Source organism: Symphalangus syndactylus, chromosome 1, assembly GCF_028878055.3.
Source record: "Symphalangus syndactylus isolate Jambi chromosome 1, NHGRI_mSymSyn1-v2.1_pri, whole genome shotgun sequence".
Lineage (NCBI taxonomy): Eukaryota > Metazoa > Chordata > Mammalia > Primates > Hylobatidae > Symphalangus > Symphalangus syndactylus.
Genome location: NC_072423.2, coordinates 76,905,498 through 76,926,094, shown reverse-complemented (window position 1 = coordinate 76,926,094; position 20,597 = coordinate 76,905,498). Strand labels below are relative to the sequence as shown.

At 42.2% G+C, this 20,597-nt stretch overlaps 1 protein-coding gene across 3 annotated transcripts in view; it reads left to right on the top strand.

Moving 5' to 3' along the window:
- Window positions 1-20,597, top strand: part of PIEZO2 (piezo type mechanosensitive ion channel component 2) — a 479,216-nt gene that overhangs the window by 373,434 nt on the left and 85,185 nt on the right. For 2 of the 3 annotated variants that reach the window (XM_055238801.2, XM_055238791.2), the window contains exons 19-26: window positions 4,982-5,014; window positions 5,391-5,608; window positions 9,033-9,193; window positions 16,718-16,894; window positions 17,189-17,314; window positions 18,697-18,897; window positions 19,904-20,108; window positions 20,230-20,331. In XM_055238801.2, the coding sequence (XP_055094776.2) occupies window positions 4,982-5,014; window positions 5,391-5,608; window positions 9,033-9,193; window positions 16,718-16,894; window positions 17,189-17,314; window positions 18,697-18,897; window positions 19,904-20,108; window positions 20,230-20,331 (1,223 nt within the window). The remainder of the gene's footprint in view (window positions 1-4,981; window positions 5,015-5,390; window positions 5,609-9,032; window positions 9,194-16,717; window positions 16,895-17,188; window positions 17,315-18,696; window positions 18,898-19,903; window positions 20,109-20,229; window positions 20,332-20,597) is intronic. The other variant, XM_055238811.2, reaches the window with a different exon arrangement.

The following is a 20,597-nucleotide window of genomic DNA, read 5'->3' as shown; positions in this document are numbered from 1 at the left end:
AAATCCTGTGCAATAATCTAAATCCCATCCCTCCAAACATAAGGAACTCCTCACTCTGGTTTTCCCTGTGTTTCTTATGAAGCATTTAGCATTTGCTTTGTAAAGAGAAAGCTGAGACCCGTAAGAGGGCAAGAGTTGGTTTGATGGGCTCCCTTGGCAGCAACTCGTATGACTTTTGATCCCAAAGGACCAGACTTATATCATGAATGGGAGCTTATGCCCCTTACCCCAAGCCACAAGACCAGCTAATTCTCTCAGGACTTCTTAGAAGTATCAAAGTTCAAAGTCACCCCAAATGACCAAAAACTTGCAATATCCCATCTTTGCCTTCTTTCCAGTGAAATCTCATATTTTTGTGTGAATATTAACATGTTAAGAGCAGCCAGAGGCCGGGCATGGTGGCTCACGCCTGTAATCTCAGCACTTTGGAAAGCCAAGGCAGGTGGATCATGAGGTCAGGAGATTGAGACCATCCTGGCTAACATGGTGAAACCCCGTCTCTACTAAATATACAAAAAATTAGCCAGGTGTGGTGGCGGCACCTGTAGTCCCAGCTACTCGGGAGGCTGAGGCAGGAGAATGGCGTGAACCTGGAAGGCAGAGCTTGCAGTGAGCCGGGATGGTGCCACTGCACTCCAGCCTGGGCAACAGAGCGAGACTCTGTCTCAAAAAAAAAAAAAAAAAAAACAAAAAAAAAGCAGCCAGAGCTATGCCTCAAAGGAAACGTTATCAAACAAGCCTGTCTCTCATTTTATAACGTGTGCTTCTGAAATGCTGTATGCAGTGTTAAGCAGGGCTGATTATCCATTAGAATGACAGGGTGAATCCTTTAATAAAGTATATAAGCTTGCTTTCTCTCATAATTTATTTCTTTATGTTCAATGTTTTATAAGGAGAATAAAATATTTATAAATGTTAGTTCTGGGCTGAAAGAGGGGCATACCTACAATTCAACCTAAGAGTTGATTAAAATTTAGACATGACTTTACAAGTTGTAAGGTAGGGTAGTGTATTGAGGACAGTAGGTCACTTTGATAACATTTTAAAAAATATAGATAATTGTGGTTAAGTTGCAACTGACCTAGTAAACAGTATACATTTTACCAACACACATAATTAAGATGTAATATTCAATTCATAAATCAAATGCTTATATGTGAATACAATCTTCTAAAAGTGCTTTTGGGTTCTAGATAATAATTTATCTTAAACAGTAAAATTATTTTACTTTAAATGTTACTTATATTAAACACTACACAGGTGCAAGTCACATTTCTGCTAACAATCTAATGATAACAGTGTCAATGCAGTTTACATTACCACATATTCCAAATTAGAATCATAAAAACAAATGACATTCAGACTAAGGAGATTTTACAATGCTAGAATTTCCACTTTCTTTAATGGAAAGTAGTTTACTATGTAGCTTTTCAAGTCAGGTCCTTGTACAGAATTAACCCTCTTTGAGGGTCCCTGTCATGTAATTTGTTTCTTCTGTTTCAAATAAGGATGTATCTCCAGTGCATAAAATTTCTTCACCCAAGATTCAGTGAATTATAGTGCACCCCAAGCACAGTACTACATTTTGTAAGGGTGGTGAGTAGAGCAGGACTGGATTCTGTCTTCAAGGGGAAAGTCCCCAGAACCCATAGTTAGAATAAAATGACAGAGTCACAAATGGAGAAACGCACACCTTGGGAGCTGCACAAAGCTGTGGAAGTGTAAAGAGTGAGTGAAGACACAAACAAATACTTGTCATCTGCTCTGTTAGAACATGAAAGGGGAGAGCCATTTTGCTTAATGGTCAGTGAGAAGGTTGCAGCTCAGAGCCTGAATAAGAGCAAGGAAACAAAGTTATCAGTGATGTTAAAGAAAACCCTAGGAGAAGAGGTGCACTTCCTGTGGAGAAAGACATCCAAAGCAGCCTGATTGAAGGCAGTGGGGGAGGGGGCTTCTCCGAGAATCCTGTTCATCATCACGCTTATTATTTGGAGTCCCAAAGTCAAAATCCTTCCTATGACCATTAGGTAATTTGCACCTGATGTTCAGTAAAGAATTATAAGTCTTATAAGTTCCTTAGCCTGGAGCCTGATGTTCAGTAAAGAATTACAAGTCTTATAAGTTCTTTAACCTGAAGTTTCCGGGAATATTTTTACTAGAGTGGGTTTTCAAATTTTGTTTTTGGAAAATCAAGATCCATTTTCTTTTTATTTGCTAGGAAGTTAGAAAAAAAGCTGAATTAAAATACACAGGCTTTCCCGGAGAGTCCATACAGCTGTTGCTTCTAGCAACCGCAGCTGGGTCTGCCGTGGAAGCTTGCATTTGTGCAGAACCACCTCTGCCGCTCCCACTCCTCAGGGAATGCAGTAGTTGAGATTACACACAGAAAGCCCAGTAAACAGAACCCTGAGACCATTGGGAAACAGATTCCCGACGAAGAAATGTTTGCTCTTTTTTTTTCTTCTGATTGGCCTACTATAAAATAGCCAAGTTCTGTTAAAGAAGGTGCTGATGACAGAATCATAGTCTAAGTTTAATACCTTCCCTATCATCCATCATTGTGTAGGCTCTTGCAAAAGCATGTTTCTAATTCTGCTTTTTCTTTACAATGATTTATGATGCAGATTATCAAACCGTAATATATGAAAATCTACCATTAGAAGATGGCTCCTTACTTTAAAATGTTTCCTGTGTAATTAACCACTGTGTTAACTGCTTAACAGAAACCACCTTAATTTTTACAACCTCCTATAAATAGGCACTATTGTTTCAGCTAACTGAGACTTAAAAGATAGGTTACATATCTTTGCCATCTCACCTAGCTAGTAAGTTTTCTGGTGAAGACTTGAACCCAAGTCTTTTAACATTCTTCTCTACGGCCTCTAAAAACAATGTTATGATAAAAATGAGACAGAGAGAGAAAAGTAAAAGGATTCACACAAATGTCTTTTTGAAACAGTACACTTTATTCATGCATTTAAAGTATTTTTATCTATGTTTTGTACACACAGTTTTTTATAATACAAGGTACAATTCTCTAAAATTTCTCAGGATAGTTAATAAACCCCTAGACTAGTAAATGACAGCCTGATACATAATTTCTTTTTTTGTCGTCCATTACAAGCTCATGAGGTTAGACTGCTCCGGAGAGGGTCTGGGGTTTGTGGCTCTAAGGTCAGAGGGAATGAGCAGTGTTGGATGCAGAGATGCCCTTCTCATTTGTCTGCAGCTGCATCTTGTCCCATTACAAGTTTCTAGAAATCAGCCTTGTGGACCTACTTCCAAAAGGCTTACTCCAGTGTCTTCCTCTGATTCTTTCATTGAACGATCTCTCCTCAGTGCACCCTGCCTGCCGCATGGCAGTTTCGGGGCGTCATTGCTTGAGGACATCTGCTGTGTAGCTGTAGTAGCAGCTGCGGAAACAGCCTTCCCTCTTTGAGTTTCACTCTGTTAATAGCAGTAATTGTTAGAAAGTAGTTTTCTTGTCATATGAGATTGCAGCAGTGTCAATGTAGACCTTTAAGATTCACTCTGAGGTGGTCCCACCTCACACTGCAACCACCAAATTCCTTGTCATAATAAAGGTATCTTTTCATTTATAAAATGCATCTCTGAAGAGAACAAATACATACTGACGACTGTGCAGCAGCCAATCACTTCCACATTTAATAACATTTCACATGGAGAGTCCTGACAAAGCAGGAACAGCAAATATGTTCCCTGAGATTTGGTGTGTGGCACTGGTATAGAAGATATGGGTTGCAATTTTAAGAGTAGCTAACTTCTCCAAAGTCGAGAGGATGAATTGACTAGCTTAGGAAAATAAGGAAGTAGTATATCAGCATAACTCCTTCCACCAATGTAACACTCGCCTCAGATTCTCTCTGTCCGTTAAATTAACAATCTGTTTCTGGCATACTATCATTTACCTGCTGGACATCCTGTGCAAGGGAATTGTTTGAATGATAATCTAAAAGTGTAGGGACAATGTGGATTCCTTGCAACAGTTACCCAAAATGATAGGCATGCTTACAAATACCAAATCCACAAGTTGAAAGTAAACCTGCATTTTATCTAATCAAACTTCCTCATTTGGTAGAAAATTAATTAACTTTCACAAAGTTAAATAGTTCACTCGGAATCTACAATTATCCAGATAGAATAATATTATGTATTGTCCATCTTGTTTGAACCCTGCTAAAAATTTCTGGATTAACTATGATAAATAGAGAAGACTGTCAGTGTGTCTACTAGGCTTTTTCTTAATGTAGACTTTATTGCCCAGAAGTTCTTTAAAACATTAATTTGAGTATGAATAAAAAGATATGCTTTTAGAAAACTGTAGGAGAAGGATGGGACTTGTTATGGTCCACTAAGAAATGAACTGTAACATCCCAGGCTGCCGAGTGGGCTCACCAGAAGCTCTCTCTCCCTGTATTCTTTCTCTGGTTCAGGATCTCACACAGTCTTCCCACGGTTGCCAATCAACAGTTCGCATCAGTAACTCTCAGGTGGGGACATGTTGCAGACGTCTCACTCCTGAAAACACTTAGCTTCCATGGCATATGCTTTAGATGGCAGAGTGGGATTCATCTACACAAAGGTTGACTGAAAGCACATATTCTTTTAAGAAATTTTTAAAAACTTACCAAAAATGTGAATGACTTGATTCTTGCAAGATGGTTTGTTGCGTTACTAAAAAAAGCATGACATAATTTGCCTCAGCAGTCTCAGTATGCTCTCTCCTTTACAAACCTGCAATCCTGTCCACTCTCAGATCAGTTGCCAAGCCTAGGGTTCAGAGCAAAGCACGCTATTGATGCCACCCTGGAATGCATTTGGCATTAGGGCGTTACTGCAACAGGCATACAGGAATGCAATAGTGGATGATATGTAGCATGATATGTGATCTCTGACATTCCTTATAATTCTTCTGTTCTCATCTCCTTTTTTTCCTTTCTATTTCAATTACTATGAGCAGCATCAAGAAAAAATTACCAATCCACCAAAATGAGTAAGTCCCCCTGTGAAGCCATGAAATGCTTGCTCTACATGATGCCATTTCATGCTTCTACACCCTAAACTCTGACCATTTTCTCCTCTGGGAAAAATGTCAAGTTTAGGTGTCGATAGCTCTCATTACCAACTAATCACTAGAACCTGAATTAGAAAAGCTAACAAAACCTAACCGAGTTTACAGTTTGTTCTTAGAAAGAACTTAAAACAAACAAACCAACCAAAAAGAAAGTGACAAAATGCTAACACCCCACCTCGTGAGGTCTTTGTACATGCACTGATTTCATTTGTGTTTATCCTCCTTTTACTTGCCCCTCTCTCAAATCTCTCCCAACACCCTTTCCTCTTCTGACTCAGCTGCTCTCTGCCAACAGACTGGCCCACCCGGAAGGAAGCCTCCCGGACCTCACCATGATGCACCTGACTGCCAGCCTGGAGAAGCCAGAGGTGAGGAAGTTGGCTGAGCCTGGGGAGGAGAAGCCTGAGGGCTACTCTGAAAAAGCCCAGAAGGGTGATCTTGGGAAAGACAGCGAGGAGTCAGAGGAGGACGGAGAGGAAGAGGAGGAATCCGAGGAGGAGGAAGAAACATCAGGTAATCAGCCCACTACCAGCAGCTGCTCAGAGAATGCTGGCTACCAGACTGAGTGAAGGAAACATTGACTTGCTCCAGAAGAATACACATTTGACCCAGTCCATGACATAAAAATTGGAGTGGTTTTCATGTGGTTGCTATAGTTATAATATTACTATTCCAATTGCTCCAAAAATTTCTTTTTAATTCTGACTGAGTAGAGACCAGATAGCTGCTTATCAGTGACTGACCCACAAGTAGTGCTCCTGTCCAGACACTGGCGGGGCATAGTGTTGACCACGTGCTCAGTCAGATCCTCTCTGTTTCCTTTTCCAGGAAACCGATAATTAAGAATATATTTCTAGCTCTGATCTGATGCCTAAGGACATGGGAACTGGAGGATAAAGTCAGCAATTGGATAATTATAATTTCAAGCAAACTCCTAGAGATGTTTTTGTCAATATTGTTGTTTTAGGAGTTTCAATCTTTATTCTTCGGGCTCTTCTTTTCTACTTCCCTTCCTAGACTTGAAATAATGTTTCAATAGAGCATGATGAACATTGAGCAGCCTCAGTGATCAGGAAATGCTATCTGACAGAGAATATGAAGTTTACGTAGCAGTTTCCAGAAAGACTGGGACAAACCAGAGAGCATCATCTCTGGGGTGAGGTTCTGGGGCTATGACCTTAAGATGCTGCACTTGTCTTTGCTGGTCAACTGTCCTTAACAAAAGTAGAAAACAAAAAAAGTAGCAAGAAGACCCCTTCCAAAGGTTTGTGCCCCTTAAACTTGGTCTTCTTTCCCCACTCATCTCAGAACACAGAGGAGAGGACCAGAAATGTTCTCTCCATATCTGAGCATTGTGAATTCCTCAGTGTGAAGGGGAGACCCCAGCTCTGTGAGGCCAAGTACTTAAGTCTAGGATTTTATGACACTACTTCAAGATGGATTTTGAGCTTTACTAATAGGTCCTGCCCAAAATTGCACAGCCACTTTTCTCTCAATCCCTCATGTCCGTGGCAGCTACATGTCTAAATCATGCGCATTTATTACCTACACCTTTTTATTGACTACCATCTGAGTCACTCTCTAAATACGGTAGTCCTGCCTTAGCCTTGGGGGACATGTTCTAAGACTCCCAGTAGATGCTAAAACCTCAGATAACACTGAACCCTGTATACACTATGCATGAATTTCTTTTTTTTTAATTATTATTATTTTTTTTCATTATACTTTAGGTTTTAGGGTACATGTGCACAATGTGCAGGTTTGTTACATATGTATCCATGTGCCATGTTGATTTCCTGCACCCATTAACTCGTCATTTAGCATTAGGTATATCTCCTAATGCTGTCCCTCCCCCCTCCCCCAACCCCACTACAGTTCCCGGAGTGTGATGTTCCCCTTCCTGTGTCCATGAGTTCTCATTGTTCAATTCCCACCTATGAGTGAGAACATGCAGTGTTTGGTTTTTTGTCCTTGCGATAGTTTACTGAGAATGATGTTTTCCAGTTTCATCCATGTCCCTACAAAGGATATGAACTCATCCTTTTTTATGGCTGCATAGTATTCCATGGTGTATACGTGAATTTCTTTTTCCTTCTTCACAATTACACAGATAGAAGAGTTGTTCTTACCTTAGATCTTAGCAACCTCAGCGTACATTTTTTTCTTTCCTTATTAATAAAATTGAGAATTGTTACCATTCACTTAAAGGAAGCATTTTGTGGCTTCTCTCTGGCATATTCAAATTGCCAGCATCACTACTCTTTCACTTGGAGCCATTAGAAAGTAAAATAAGAGTGACTTGAACACAACACTGCAATACTGCAGCGGTCACTCTGAGAACTGAGACAGCTATTAATTGACTGACCACTGGGCAGGGAGTGTAGACAGCATGGCCCTGCTGGACAAAGGGATTCACATTCCAAGGGGAAGGACAGAGTGAGACAGCATGAGATTTCATCCTTCTACTCAGAACAGTGTGTAACTTAAGACTTCTGAATCATTTATGGAATTTTCCATTTAATATTTTTGGACTGTTGTTGAGTGCAGGTAACTGAAATCTTGGAAAGCATAGCCACGGATAAAAGAGAACTACTGTAAGCATATTTCACAATAACTAGAACCTTACTTAGCTTTCAGAACCAGGTACAGTAACTGTTGCATCTACCCAAGCCAGTTAAAGAAGCTACTTAATGAGATACTTAGGACTTGTAATCTGCCAAGACAGACTTGTGAGCTTTTGTTTACAAACAAGACAGGCTGATATTACAAAACTGTCCTGCTGTAACTTTCAGTCAATAAAGTGAGCCAGCATAGTCCTTCTAGATAGAAGCATGACTCCTGTTTTAGCACAACGTAGAAATAATAAAATAAGTAATTTGATTAAAAATTATCATTTGAATGAATCTGACGATGTTTCAGAAAACCACAGGCTGAGTCATTCTGATGCTTAGAGTTCACTTCTTGTTCTGACAAGGAGCAAGCTCTTCCTGCCCATGCAGGGCTCTGACTGGTTCACTTTTTCATGGAAACCAGAGAGCTTTACCACTCACCAGTTAAGCCTTGTCAAGGGAGACAGGCCACTTATAAAAGTGCTGTTATGGCAAAAAGATGTCATTTAGAAGGAGTTAAGATTATTTAACATTCCTAGAATATGAGGAAATTATAGTTTGGTCTTAAGAGTAAATAAGATTAAGAGGGTTGGGGGCATGGGCGTTCATGCCTGTACTCCCAGCACTTTGGGAGGCTGAGGCTGGTGGATCATTTGAGGCCAAGAGTTCAAGACCAGCCTGGCCAACATGACGAGATCCTATTTCTACTGAAAATACAGAAATTAGCTGGGCTTGGTGGTATGTGCCTGTAGTCCCAGCTACTCAAGGAGAATCGCTTGAACTCAAGAAGCAGAGGTTGCAGTGAGCCGAGATTGTGCCACTGCACTCTAGCCTGGGCTACAGAGCAAGACTGTGTCAGAAAAAGGAAGGAAAGAAGGAAGAAAGGAAGGGAGGGAAGGAGGGAAAAAGAAAAAGAAGAAAGAAAGAAAAGTAAATAATGTTGATCATGCCACTGCACTCCAGCCTGAGCTACAGAGCAAGACTCTGTCAGAAAGACAGAGAGAGAGAGAGAAAGCAAGCAAGCAAGCGAGTGGAAGGAAGGAAGGAAGAAAGGAAGGAAGGAAGGAAGATAATATCAAAATCCTTCTTTACACTTTAATCAAAAGGTTGACAAAAGCCACATTGTCCCTCCAAGTCTCAGTGTATGATATCTGTGTTATCATGACTTGGGATTCTTACATCATCCTTATTCCAGATTTTGGTTTTCTTAGAATTCATCCACTATAATTATTTTGCAGCCTCTCATTCCAACCTGAAAGTTACAAGATATGCTTTAAATGATAATATTTTAAAAAGTTATGCTCTTGTCTGTACTTCCTATTTTGCAGATTTAAGGAACAAATGGCACCTGGTGATTGACCGCCTCACTGTGCTCTTCTTAAAATTCCTGGAGTATTTTCACAAGCTGCAGGTGTTCATGTGGTGGATTTTGGAGTTGCACATCATCAAAATCGTTTCCTCTTACATTATCTGGGTTTCCGTGAAAGAGGCAAGTGAACATTTGTCCTATCATCAGGCTGAACAGAACCACAGTAGGTCATCATTTTCCTTTTCCAGCTGTCCATGATTTTTTAAATGTAATCCCAATTACATTGGAGTATCAAGACTCCAAGACTAAGTACTTACACTTACAGAAATCCGAGGGTCAGCAGGACTGAGAAAAAGGAAAGAGGCTCATGGCTGAGTTTCTCATTGGCTTGGTCATATTACAAAGGCTACTTATTTTCATCGAATCCTTAGGGAAGAGTGTGAGAGCAGGCTGCCCTTCTGCCCCTGCCTATGGGAATCTATCTTCCTAAATTCTCCAAGGAAAACAGTAGCATTCCAATTTACATTACCAAGGAGAAAACTCAGGTTCCAAAATCTAATAAAATCTTTAGTGGAGCTCACTTTGTTTACTGTTGGATTTCTTGAGATACAATACAAAGTCTTCAGCCCTGCACCTGTACTGCACTTCTGTTTCTTTGATTGTAAAGAAGAGAGTCGTTATCCAGCCAACAGATTATTTATTGTTCACTACAGAGAAATTAGCTTTCTTTCATTTTATTCAACAAGTAGTGTTTCCATACTTCTGTATGCCTGGATTATTTCTGAGTTGGTTACAATTCAAGAATTCTTTGCCCTCTAAAAATTAATCAAGGAAGTACTGCCTATAATCTTTAAAAAGTTACATATATAACAGTAAAATATCACAACTACAACACTACAAACCTAAAATGTTTCACAAATAGGTAGTTAAGAGATGAACCTTAATTTGAGCTCCATAGTCTAAACTAGAACTTCTCCCCCATTTCATACAAACCATCTGAAATGGGCAGGGGATCATTGCCAAGTGGGAATGAAAACAGAAGCCACTCTAACTGCGAGATTCGTGGGGAAATGGCAGCGGCTCCAATGTTAAGTCACTGGGCGTATACGTTAAATGGAGCCCAAATCTAGCCTAATATTTATATTCATTGAGAGCCAAAATTTAAGCATTTTAACTGTAGAGGTGAATTGAACAGTTCAGATAAAAATTTCAGGGTTAGGGTATTAAAGAGAAATAGAAAAGAGTAAGAGAAGACATTTGACAAAAAATGCACAGAGACCATTTCTGAGCAAATCCCGTCAGAGGTACAGACGACTTCTGATTCATGAGAAGCTGCACGGCAGGGTGTGAAGGCGTGTTCAGACAGTGTGATGATGGGAGTGGGCACTGGGGGAGCAGAAATTCATGGGAGTCGGACACAGAGAATCTGCTGTCATAAATCCATCCTGTTGTACAATCCATCCATCAGAAAAGGGTTAAAGGATGCAATTTCTTATAGATCCTGAACAAAAGGCAGACATAACTTTTTCATTATCCTTAATGAGTCCCCAGACATAAACTTGTTAACAGACCATCAAGTAAACAAAATATCTAGTTACCTTGTTACACTCTTGGGAAAACAGCCTTCCATAGAGTATCACCACTCCCTTCTCTGTGATTCACACATCGTGCAGACTTTCAGAATTTTCATTCCTAATTTCATCTCTCTCACCTTTAACTTTAAAACAAGTGAGAGACTCCTGAAGCATAGAAATTCTGCTCCTTCTGCTGCTAGCATCTGCCAAATCCCATTGCTGTAAAATTGTTTCAGCCACTCATGTTGTGCATGATGTCACCCCACCTGCATGGGGGGTTTCCGGCCCTGAAGCTTTGGTTTCTGGGTTCTTGACAGTGTGTGCATCGCTGGCTCTTTCTAATGTAATTGGCACACTAAGCAATCAATTCGGTGACATCCAATCAAAAGACTTCTCTTCAGACCTTCATTGTCCCTTTAGAATGCATCCTACAGGGAAACTTTCCTCCGTGTCCCTGAACACAGCGCACTTTCTGATCATTCCTAAGAAATACAAAATCCTACAGTAACTTAAGTGAGCAAAATCTCACTTCAGTAGTTAAAATTGTGCAGCCACAGAAAATCATCGAGACTCGGGTCCCTCCCCAGGTAGAAGCTCCTCCTTTCTTATCTGATCCTTTCTTTCTCACCTACATCTCCTTAAAATCCACCTCGCAGAGGCTCTTTAGACCTTCTTTTGTTTTATTCTTTCCTGGGCTGGAGCTCAGTCTCACAGGCTCAGGGCAAGGCCCCCTGGGATGGGGATGTTGTGACTTGGCCTGTGCCATCCCATGATGGCCTCACGCTCTGGGCTGGCAACTGGCGGGTAAACCTGCCCTTGCCCTCCTGGAGGCTCCTCGGTGGGGCATCCCACAGCCACTCTTGGCCAGCACTGGCACCCAGCCCCTGGTTGCCAGCACCTTCTTCTCCTGGACTCCACTGTGGAGTCCTGCTGCCCTTCCAGACAGCCTTCCCTGTGGCCTTGGAGCAGCTCTGGGCTCTCTGTGCCTCCCCATCAGGACCAGGGGCCACCCTCACACAGGCCCTGCTCTGCTTGTACACATGGAGCCCAACAAAGAGACTCTGTACCCTGTAACCAGGGCTTTTCTTCTCTTCTGGCCCCATGGGTACCAGTGCCCAAGCTCCAGGGTTCACTCATCGGGCTCCAAGTCATTAGCCCCTCACTTGGGCTGCGTGCAGAGGATGTTCTCCTCCCTGCATCCCCACCTGCCCTATCATCTTGGCACTGGGGGGTGGGGGACAGGCAGGACGCAGCCCCTCTCCACAAAGAAAGCTCTTCAGGAGCTGTGGCAGCTCTGGGTTCAAGACATCCTTACCCAAGGCCTCAGTAAGGGTGCTTGTTTTCACAACTTTTGGGTTCATCTCTCCTACAAATATTAAACCTTTTCAAAGTTAGCATCACGAAGCATCTGAAAAAGAAGAAGTTGCTGGAAAAGAAACAAAGAAACCTTTATTTTCCATCAGCATCTTATTCAGGAGTGACACTGCTTTGGAATAATCTAGATTTAAATATATATAAAATATATATTATATATCTAATATATATTAGATATATATATTATATATATATAATATATATATAATATATAATAATTATATATTATATATATTATATATATATTATATATATATAATTATATATATATAATATATAATAATCTAATATAATATATATTAGATATATATAATATATATATAGTATACATAAAACATTTTCTTCTCCTTTTGAAATACACAGCTACTTTCTAATTCCAAAGGCTGTTGGACAGCTCTGTGAGGTCATTGAGTCTTGAGCAAGAGCCACACTTTCTGTTAGCACCTCAGCTCCTCCCTGGGGGGCCTGGCCAATTGGAGAAGGAAGGGAAGAGGAGCGGAGGGGAGGGGAGGGAAGGGAAGGTGGGAGGAAGGAAGGAAGGAAGGAAACTTTTGCAAACCTGAGGTTTCTCCTTCTTGTCTGTCCCATCATTGTTATTATTTTCACTCTCACTAAGCATTCATTGAGCCTTTATTAAGAACTCACAATAATGTGAATGCATGCATGGTGCTAGGTGCTGGTGCAGTAGCTTGAAAGACACACTTCTTGTCTGAGCTCACAGCCTGATGGGAATGGCTGCCAAATAAAACTAAAAGTGATAATAACTGCTGTGCTAGAGGTGTCCACAGTGAGCACTTGCTGCACAGGGAGGAGTATCTCTTGCAGGCGGTTGCAGCCTGGAGGTGATGGTTGCAGCTGGGGTTCTCTGGGGGAGGGAAGCCAGGGATGGGTAAGTGCAGGCCCCAGGAGGCTTTGGTTCTCAGAGGCCCCTTCCCTTGAGGCAGGGCCCTCAGACCCCATAAGCTTATATTCAGATAGGATGACAACCTGTGTACAGGGCTTTGTTGGGAAAGCATTATGGCATAAAACTGTTTCTCAAAATCCTTGATAGTAAGAATCACCTGGACAGTTGTTATATACGTGGACCAGCATCTATTTCCCTGAAATTCTAATTCATCAGGTGTTGGTTGTGGCCCAGGTATTTGTCATAGTCGTTGTCCTCCTCCTCCTTCTCCTCCTCCTTCTCCTTCCCCTTCCCCTCCTCTTTTCTCCTTCCCCTTCTCTCTCTCCTTTTTTCCCTCCTCTTCTTCTTCCTTATCCCTCCTCCTCCTCCTCTTCCTCCTTCTTTCTTCTTCTTCCCTTCCATGAGATTCTTACCATCAGGGAAATGATGAGATCATGATCTCTTTAGATAACAGGACTGTGAGAGGGCAAGTCGCACTGAGGTTTGCACTGGGCTTGCTATTTGTATGGAATGAAGTATCATACGTCATTCACTGAGCCCCAGTTTTTCTATTTGTAAAATGATAAAAATAAAAATATTCACCTCCCAGAGGCTCTTTAGTCCTCCTCTGATTTGACTTCTCTAGGATGCTGAGGACTGGGGATCCTTTCCTTGTCATTGAAGCTCTCCCTTCTCTTGTACTGGACATCAGCTCACCTTCCCGGCCCCTCCCCACAGTTTCATCAGGCCCTTCCTGTCTCATTCCTGCACTCATCCCGCCCATCCCACCAGCTTCCTCAGCATGTTCCTCAGGCTCTGTCCACAGCCAGTTTCTGTTCTGGACTCTCATGGGTGAGCTCACGAGCTCACAAGCACAGGACTCTGGTTCAGTTGCCTTCCACCTGCTGCGAGTCCTAAACTCTGTGTCAACTCACTGCTCTCTTTGAACTCCAAGCCCCTGTTTCCACCTGACAGCTGGGCCTGACCCCACTTCTTGAGTGGCCCCAAAGCACTTTCAGGTGTCCTACTCACTCCCTCTGCCTCCATTCCCCTTTAGATTACTCTTACAGATTCCCAGCTTTTCCCAATCTTTTCTCCTTCCAATGCATATTCCACAATGCAGCCAGAACAGTCTTCCCACAGGGTAGATATGATCATGAGAGCCCTCTACCAGAAACCTTGCAGCAGCTGCCTTTCATCCTCATGGTAACATGGTATAAGACCCCCATGATCCAGCCCAGACCACTTCACCTTTGCCATTCCTGGACACTCTAAGACGCCGGATGGGTTTTAAAGTCCTCTGACAGGTTTCAGATCACACTTCTCTCACAATGAATCACTTGCTTCTCCAAGGATGGGCAGCCCATGCTCTCCCAAGTCTGGAAGGGCCTTGGACCTGCTATTTCTTCTGCCTGTCTAACTCCTGTTTATTCTTCAGGTCTCAGTCCCTTTATGCTGTCGCCAAGTGCCTGTGTGCCTCCATCTGTCCCTCCCACATGCCTCCTGCAGGCAGGGAATCCTCAGGGGATGTGTCACCTTGAACCTAGTTAAGACTTAATGAAAGTTACCACCTTTACTTCCCTTTCCCCATCACTCAGAAAATTGAAAGTTCTGAATAAATTAATTGTGCTGTCTTTACTAAAGGCCTTGGATACATAATAACAGACATAATAGAGTTCATTTCACAGCATCTTTAATAGGGTTTACTTTTTTTTTTTTTTTTTTGAGACAGAGTCTTGCTCTGTCGCCCAGGCTGGAGTGCAGTGGCGTGATCTCGGCTCACTGCAAGCTCCGCCTCCCGGGTTCATGCCATTCTCCTGCCTCAGCCTCTCCGAGTAGCTGGGACTACAGGTGCCCGCCACCACGCCCGGCTAATTTTTTTTTTGTATTTTTAATAGAGACAGGGTTTCACCGTGGTCTCGATCTCCTGACCTCGTGATCCGCCCGCCTCAGCCGCCCGGCCGGGTTTACTTTTTAATATCCAAATTGATGAGACACTTGTTGATGACTATGGGGGAAGAGTCAATTCACTAATCTATCTGTTTTGCTAAAAGGTAACATTGATTATGTTTATGAGTGAGTTATGGTTTGCAGGGCCTTTCCGTGTACAGTATTTCTTTCATCTTCAATTAATTCTATAAGGCATCTCTTCCTACTCTAATATTTCAGCACTTAATTCTCAGAGAGGTTCCTTGCATCGGACAGTGACAAATAGTTGAGTAGAAACAGGTAACAAATAGCAGAATTAATACAGTCATGCAGTCTCCACATTTTCTTCTTTTATAGTTTTTTAAACATTTTTTTTTTTTTTTTTTTTTTTTTTTTAGACGTAGTCTCACTCTGTCACCCAGGCTGGAGTGCTGGAGTGCAGTGGCATGATCTCGGCTCACTGCAACCTCCACCCTCCAAGTTCAAGTGATTCTCCTGCCTCAGCCTCCCAAGTAGCTGGGATTACAGGCGCCTGCCGCCACGCCCGGCTAATTTCTTGTATTTTTAGTAGAGACGGGGTTTCACCATCATGGCCAGGCCGGTCTTGAACTCCTGATCTCGTGATCCACCCACCTCGGCCTCCCAAAATGCTAGGATTACAGGCATGAGCCGCCTCACCTGGCCTCTTCTTTTATAGTTTTATAAGCCAAGTAGGTAACTATGTCTTTCAGAGCCCACAACGCTTAGCCCACAATGCTTGGTACATGTTTAGTTGTATCAGACGAGAGCACGCTATTATTTCTACCTGAGAATATTAAACATTTCTAGGATATTACTTTAACATAACAATAATCAGAGTAAATGAGCATTTCCCATGACTGAAGAAGATGGTGGTCCTTCTATACTGTCCAATGGACTATTAACTATAAAGAATTGCTAGAAATGTGGGAACATCTGGCCTGATGAATGAACTCACATGCAGCCCAAAGTCAACAGGTTCAAGCTGAGCTCACAACCTTGCTGCTCTGACCAGCTTCCCTATCAGCATTGCTGTCTGAGTAATGGCACGGTTATCCACTCAGGCTCCCAAGTGGAAACCTGGGAGTCACTCCTTGAACTTTCTCTCCTACCCACCGGCCCACCAAGCCAATCAGTCATCAAGTCCAGCTAATTTTGCCTCCCATGTTGAATCCGCGCCTCCTCCCTATCTTCCCTGAGCTATTGCAGCGGCATGTGAGTGGGTTGCCCAAAGTTGCGTCCAGTCCCCACAATGGGCCCTCCATTCGTCAGTTACATTTATCTCAATGGGAAGCAAATCTTACCTCCAAATTCCCATTGTAATGCTCTTCCACAGCTCTCAGTTTTCTGAAGAATGGGCTCCTGTGCCATAGCATGGTGTAAAAAGGATCCATCAAAACTTGGCTGTAGCTGCATCTCCAGCCTCGCCTCCTGCTGCACTTCACACCTTCAACTCTGAACTTTCCAGTTGTTTGTTGCCGCCTGTCCCCACCATGCTAGCTCATGCTTTCCTGCCTTCGTTCATGCCTCCTTTACCTAAAGAATCCACCTCTCATCTTTCTTGGCTTGGCTCAGTTCAGGCACTGTCTCTTCTTGAAAATGCTTCCTGACCTCTACATTGGACAAAGGACCCTTCTGGGTGCTCTCACAGGAGCCTGCCCACATCGATAGCTTAGCCGGTGCTACGTGATACTGACGTCACCTGATGATATGTCTGTCTGCCATACAAGACATAATGTCCTTGAGGGGTGAGACCATAACTCGCCTACTTTAGTACCCCAGCACCTAGGGCAATTCCTTGCGCATGCTAGGAATCCAGTCTGCTTTTGCCGAACTGAGTAAATCAAGTCATCCTGTTTTGTGGATGTCCTGTTTGTTATGCCGTGTTACGTATTTTTGTCCCCATTTCTGGTTTTGTGTTTTCAGGTGTCTCTGTTCAACTATGTATTTTTGATTTCTTGGGCTTTTGCTCTGCCGTACGCCAAGCTGCGCCGTCTGGCTTCAAGTGTCTGCACGGTCTGGACATGTGTGATTATCGTCTGCAAAATGTTGTACCAGCTCCAAACCATTAAGCCTGAGAACTTCTCTGTTAACTGTTCCTTGGTGAGCCTCGGTGATGGGGGAATATTCCTGACTGTCCTTTAGCAAAGCAAGGCAGATACTTGGGGAACCCCCATCCCCAAGCACAATTTGGCCTGACCTGGCTTGTAAGTCACCTCTCCCTGGCTGGTCGTGCTCTGGCCCTGTGTTAAGCCTCCTCTCATACTGAGGTCTCCCCTGAAATGGATCTGTCCCTCCCATCCTACCGCTATCATTTTGCTCAAAGCTGAAGAAGAAATAACCCGAGCTCTCCTAATCTGTGGAGCTTTTTTTTACTCCATTTTCTCTTCTTTTTAGCCAAATGAAAATCAAACAAACATCCCCCTTAGTGAGTTGAACAAGTCTCTGCTCTACAGCGCTCCTATCGATCCTACAGAGTGGGTCGGCCTGCGGAAGTCTTCGCCTCTACTAGTCTACCTGAGGGTAATGGCTTTGTCGTGCTTAGTTTGGGCCTCCACACCATTATATAATAGTTCAGGATTCTTTTCCATGAGACGCTTAACATCACATTTGATAGTAACCATATCTTCTCATGTGGGATTTGGCATCACCTTTGCAACAAACTCTAAGTGTTAAAATCAGTATTGTGGCATGTTAAAGAGAAAATGATCAAATGGTCTGAGATTGCTTGAATAAAATATGACAAATACATTCATTGGAACATTATACAATCATTTTAAGACCATTACAAGATTAAGGTCGATGAGTGCATTAGAATTGAATCATGTCTAAAATATATTAAAATTTTTTAAAAGCAAATTTCAAAACACTGTGCATAGTATGATCTCTTCTAGACACAAAGAAAAATATTAAGTAAAGTATACCAAATGCTCAATCGTGGTTATTTCTGAGAAGCGGATATAGCCTTACAAGACATTTTTGCTTTATAAATTCTGTTTCTCTATAGTTTTTAATAAAGAGAATATATTACATCTAGAAATAATAAAATATATTTATCAAAGGAAACTTGAGTACAAATAGTCATACAAACATAACGAAAACAACATGCTTCAGATTTTTCACATTTTATTTTTGTGGATTATCTGAGCAGTCCTAATCAAGTTACACTGGCAATGCATTTAATGGTACAGCCTCTACACTCAGCACCTGGGATTTTTAAATGTATTAAGCATCCCATTTTCTTTGTGTACCTTCTAGATTTTTCATCACATGGTAGATATCTTTTGTACCAGTACCCACCATAAGTAGCTGTTATGAGGATAAAGCAAATTGGTATTTGAAAAGGGTGATCGAATTGTGTCTGGAACCTATGGTTCCATAAATGTTAACCATTTTCATTATCTTGAATAATAGTTATATCATCGCTATTATTATTTTACAGTTGTCAGCATGCTTCTCAATCTATTGCTCTCTGTAGCCAGATTTCAGGAGTGTTCAGAAGTTTCCCCCTAAGCAGCTTCTCGTTCATTCAGCTCAGTGTGTTTCCCAGGATGTCTCTGTACTGTTTTTGCACTTCTTGCTGCAAACGAGGCTGAACTGCCCTCCGTGGATAACTGGAAATTGCTTCCTTGGTGTGAGATGTGGTTTTCAGAAATAGGAATGAGCAGCGGCATCTTATGTTTGGAGATTCTAGATCCTATTACTTTGGAAGTTAGCCTGATTTTCTAATAGAGATAATGCCACAATAAATAAGACAGAGAAAATGAATACTGAGCTCAAAACTGTTAAGAGAGGTGAGCTTTTATAAAACATTGTCCTTGTAGTTGTGAAGAATGTGGGGATTGCTTGAAATTACAAAATCATAAAGCATCTGGCTGACACAGTTGTGTTTCCTTGTTTTGTAGAATAACCTCCTGATGCTGGCTATCCTGGCCTTTGAAGTCACCATTTACCGCCATCAGGAATACTATCGAGGTCGAAATAACCTGACGGCCCCTGTGTCTAAAACTATCTTTCATGACATTACAAGACTACATCTAGATGATGGACTTATTAATTGTGCCAAATATTTCATAAATTACTTCTTTTACAAGTTCGGTCTGGAGGTGAGTTTCCTTGCTGACATGTTTTATTTCTCTTTTCCATGAAAATTCAAAGAACTGCTTCTGGCCAATTGGCCACTGGAACTTTGTGATACATCTGCAGGCATGATAGCTGTCCCCTTGAGAAGAACAGAAAGTATTTGTAGTGATGGTTAACTGGCTTGACTGAAAGTTTTCCAAGTTTGGGTGCTGAACACCCCCCTCCACAGCAGTGCCTTGGTCTCTCTGGATCTCCAGAGCCATCTAAATGCATGGCCATCAGTTGCCATGTTAACAGGTTTCTTATTAAGAATAAAGTATTAATCTTCTGGCTGGGCACGGTGGCTCATGCCTGTAATCCCAGCACTTTGGGAGGCCAAGGCAGGCAGAGCTTCTGAGGTCAGGACTTCGAGACCAGCCTGGCCAACATGGTGGAACCCCATCTCTACTAAAAATACAAAAATTATCCAGGCGTGGTGGTGCATGCCTGTAATCCCAGATACTTGAGAGGCTGAGGCAGGAGAGTTGCCTGAATCCGGGAGGCAGAGGTTGCAATGAGCCAAGTTTGCACCACTGCACTCTAGCCTGGGTGACAGAGCAAGATTCCATCTCAAAATAAATAAATAATAAAGTATTAATCTTCTTTCTTTTTGTGCATTCTGGAACCATAAGCTGCAGCCAAAATGAACTGTTATAACCTAAAACGGTTGTGATAGTGCCTGTGGCTTCATAGAATGAAGTAGGAATGGTGATGTTTCATGAGGAGATCAAAATGGCTGTTCTCTTTATTGTCTGAAGTGGTTATGATAACAGCTACTTAGTCAGTTTTTCCCTTGGGAGTAATCTGTACAGTATTCCTGTCTTCACGCTGAGACACTCAAAAGAGCAAGCATTTGTGAATCTGTGCAGACAGACTGGCCCTGAGGGATGTGGGTCTCTGCCATCTACACAGACCTGACACCTATCACCAGTCCCCTTCCCCATATGCCTGATTTTTTTTTTTTTTTTGCCTCTTTTCATCTTTACACAGACCTGTTTCCTAATGTCAGTTAACGTCATTGGCCAGCGAATGGATTTCTATGCCATGATCCACGCCTGCTGGCTGATCGCTGTCTTATATAGACGCAGAAGGAAAGCCATCGCGGAGATCTGGCCCAAGTACTGCTGCTTCCTGGCGTGCATCATCACCTTCCAGTATTTCATCTGCATTGGCATCCCACCTGCTCCTTGCCGAGGTGAGCCTGCCCTTCCCTGGAGCCGTCTACTTTTAGAAGAAGCCATTACTGAGTGGATGGCTGGGAGAAGAGTGGTGAAGAAGAGTATTGATTGTGCTGTTCGCCACTTCCCTCCCTGCAGATTACCCGTGGAGATTCAAGGGTGCCAGCTTCAATGACAACATCATAAAGTGGCTGTACTTCCCAGATTTCATTGTGCGGCCCAACCCTGTGTTTCTCGTCTGTAAGTGTTTCCTCTGCAGGGCCACAGAGTGCTGGTGTCCGGGTTTACTGCTAATCATTCTTCACGTGCTATGCATTAGTGCCTTTTGTCTTTCACTAGACTTCGTAATCATGTAAAGGCTTGTCTTATGCATTAATATCACAAGTCATTAATGGCTTCTACTCACCCTATTACATTTGCAAAATTAATAAATCAATGTTGGAAATACCATATTCACTTGCATAATTTCACTTCCCCCAACATACACACACACACACACACACACA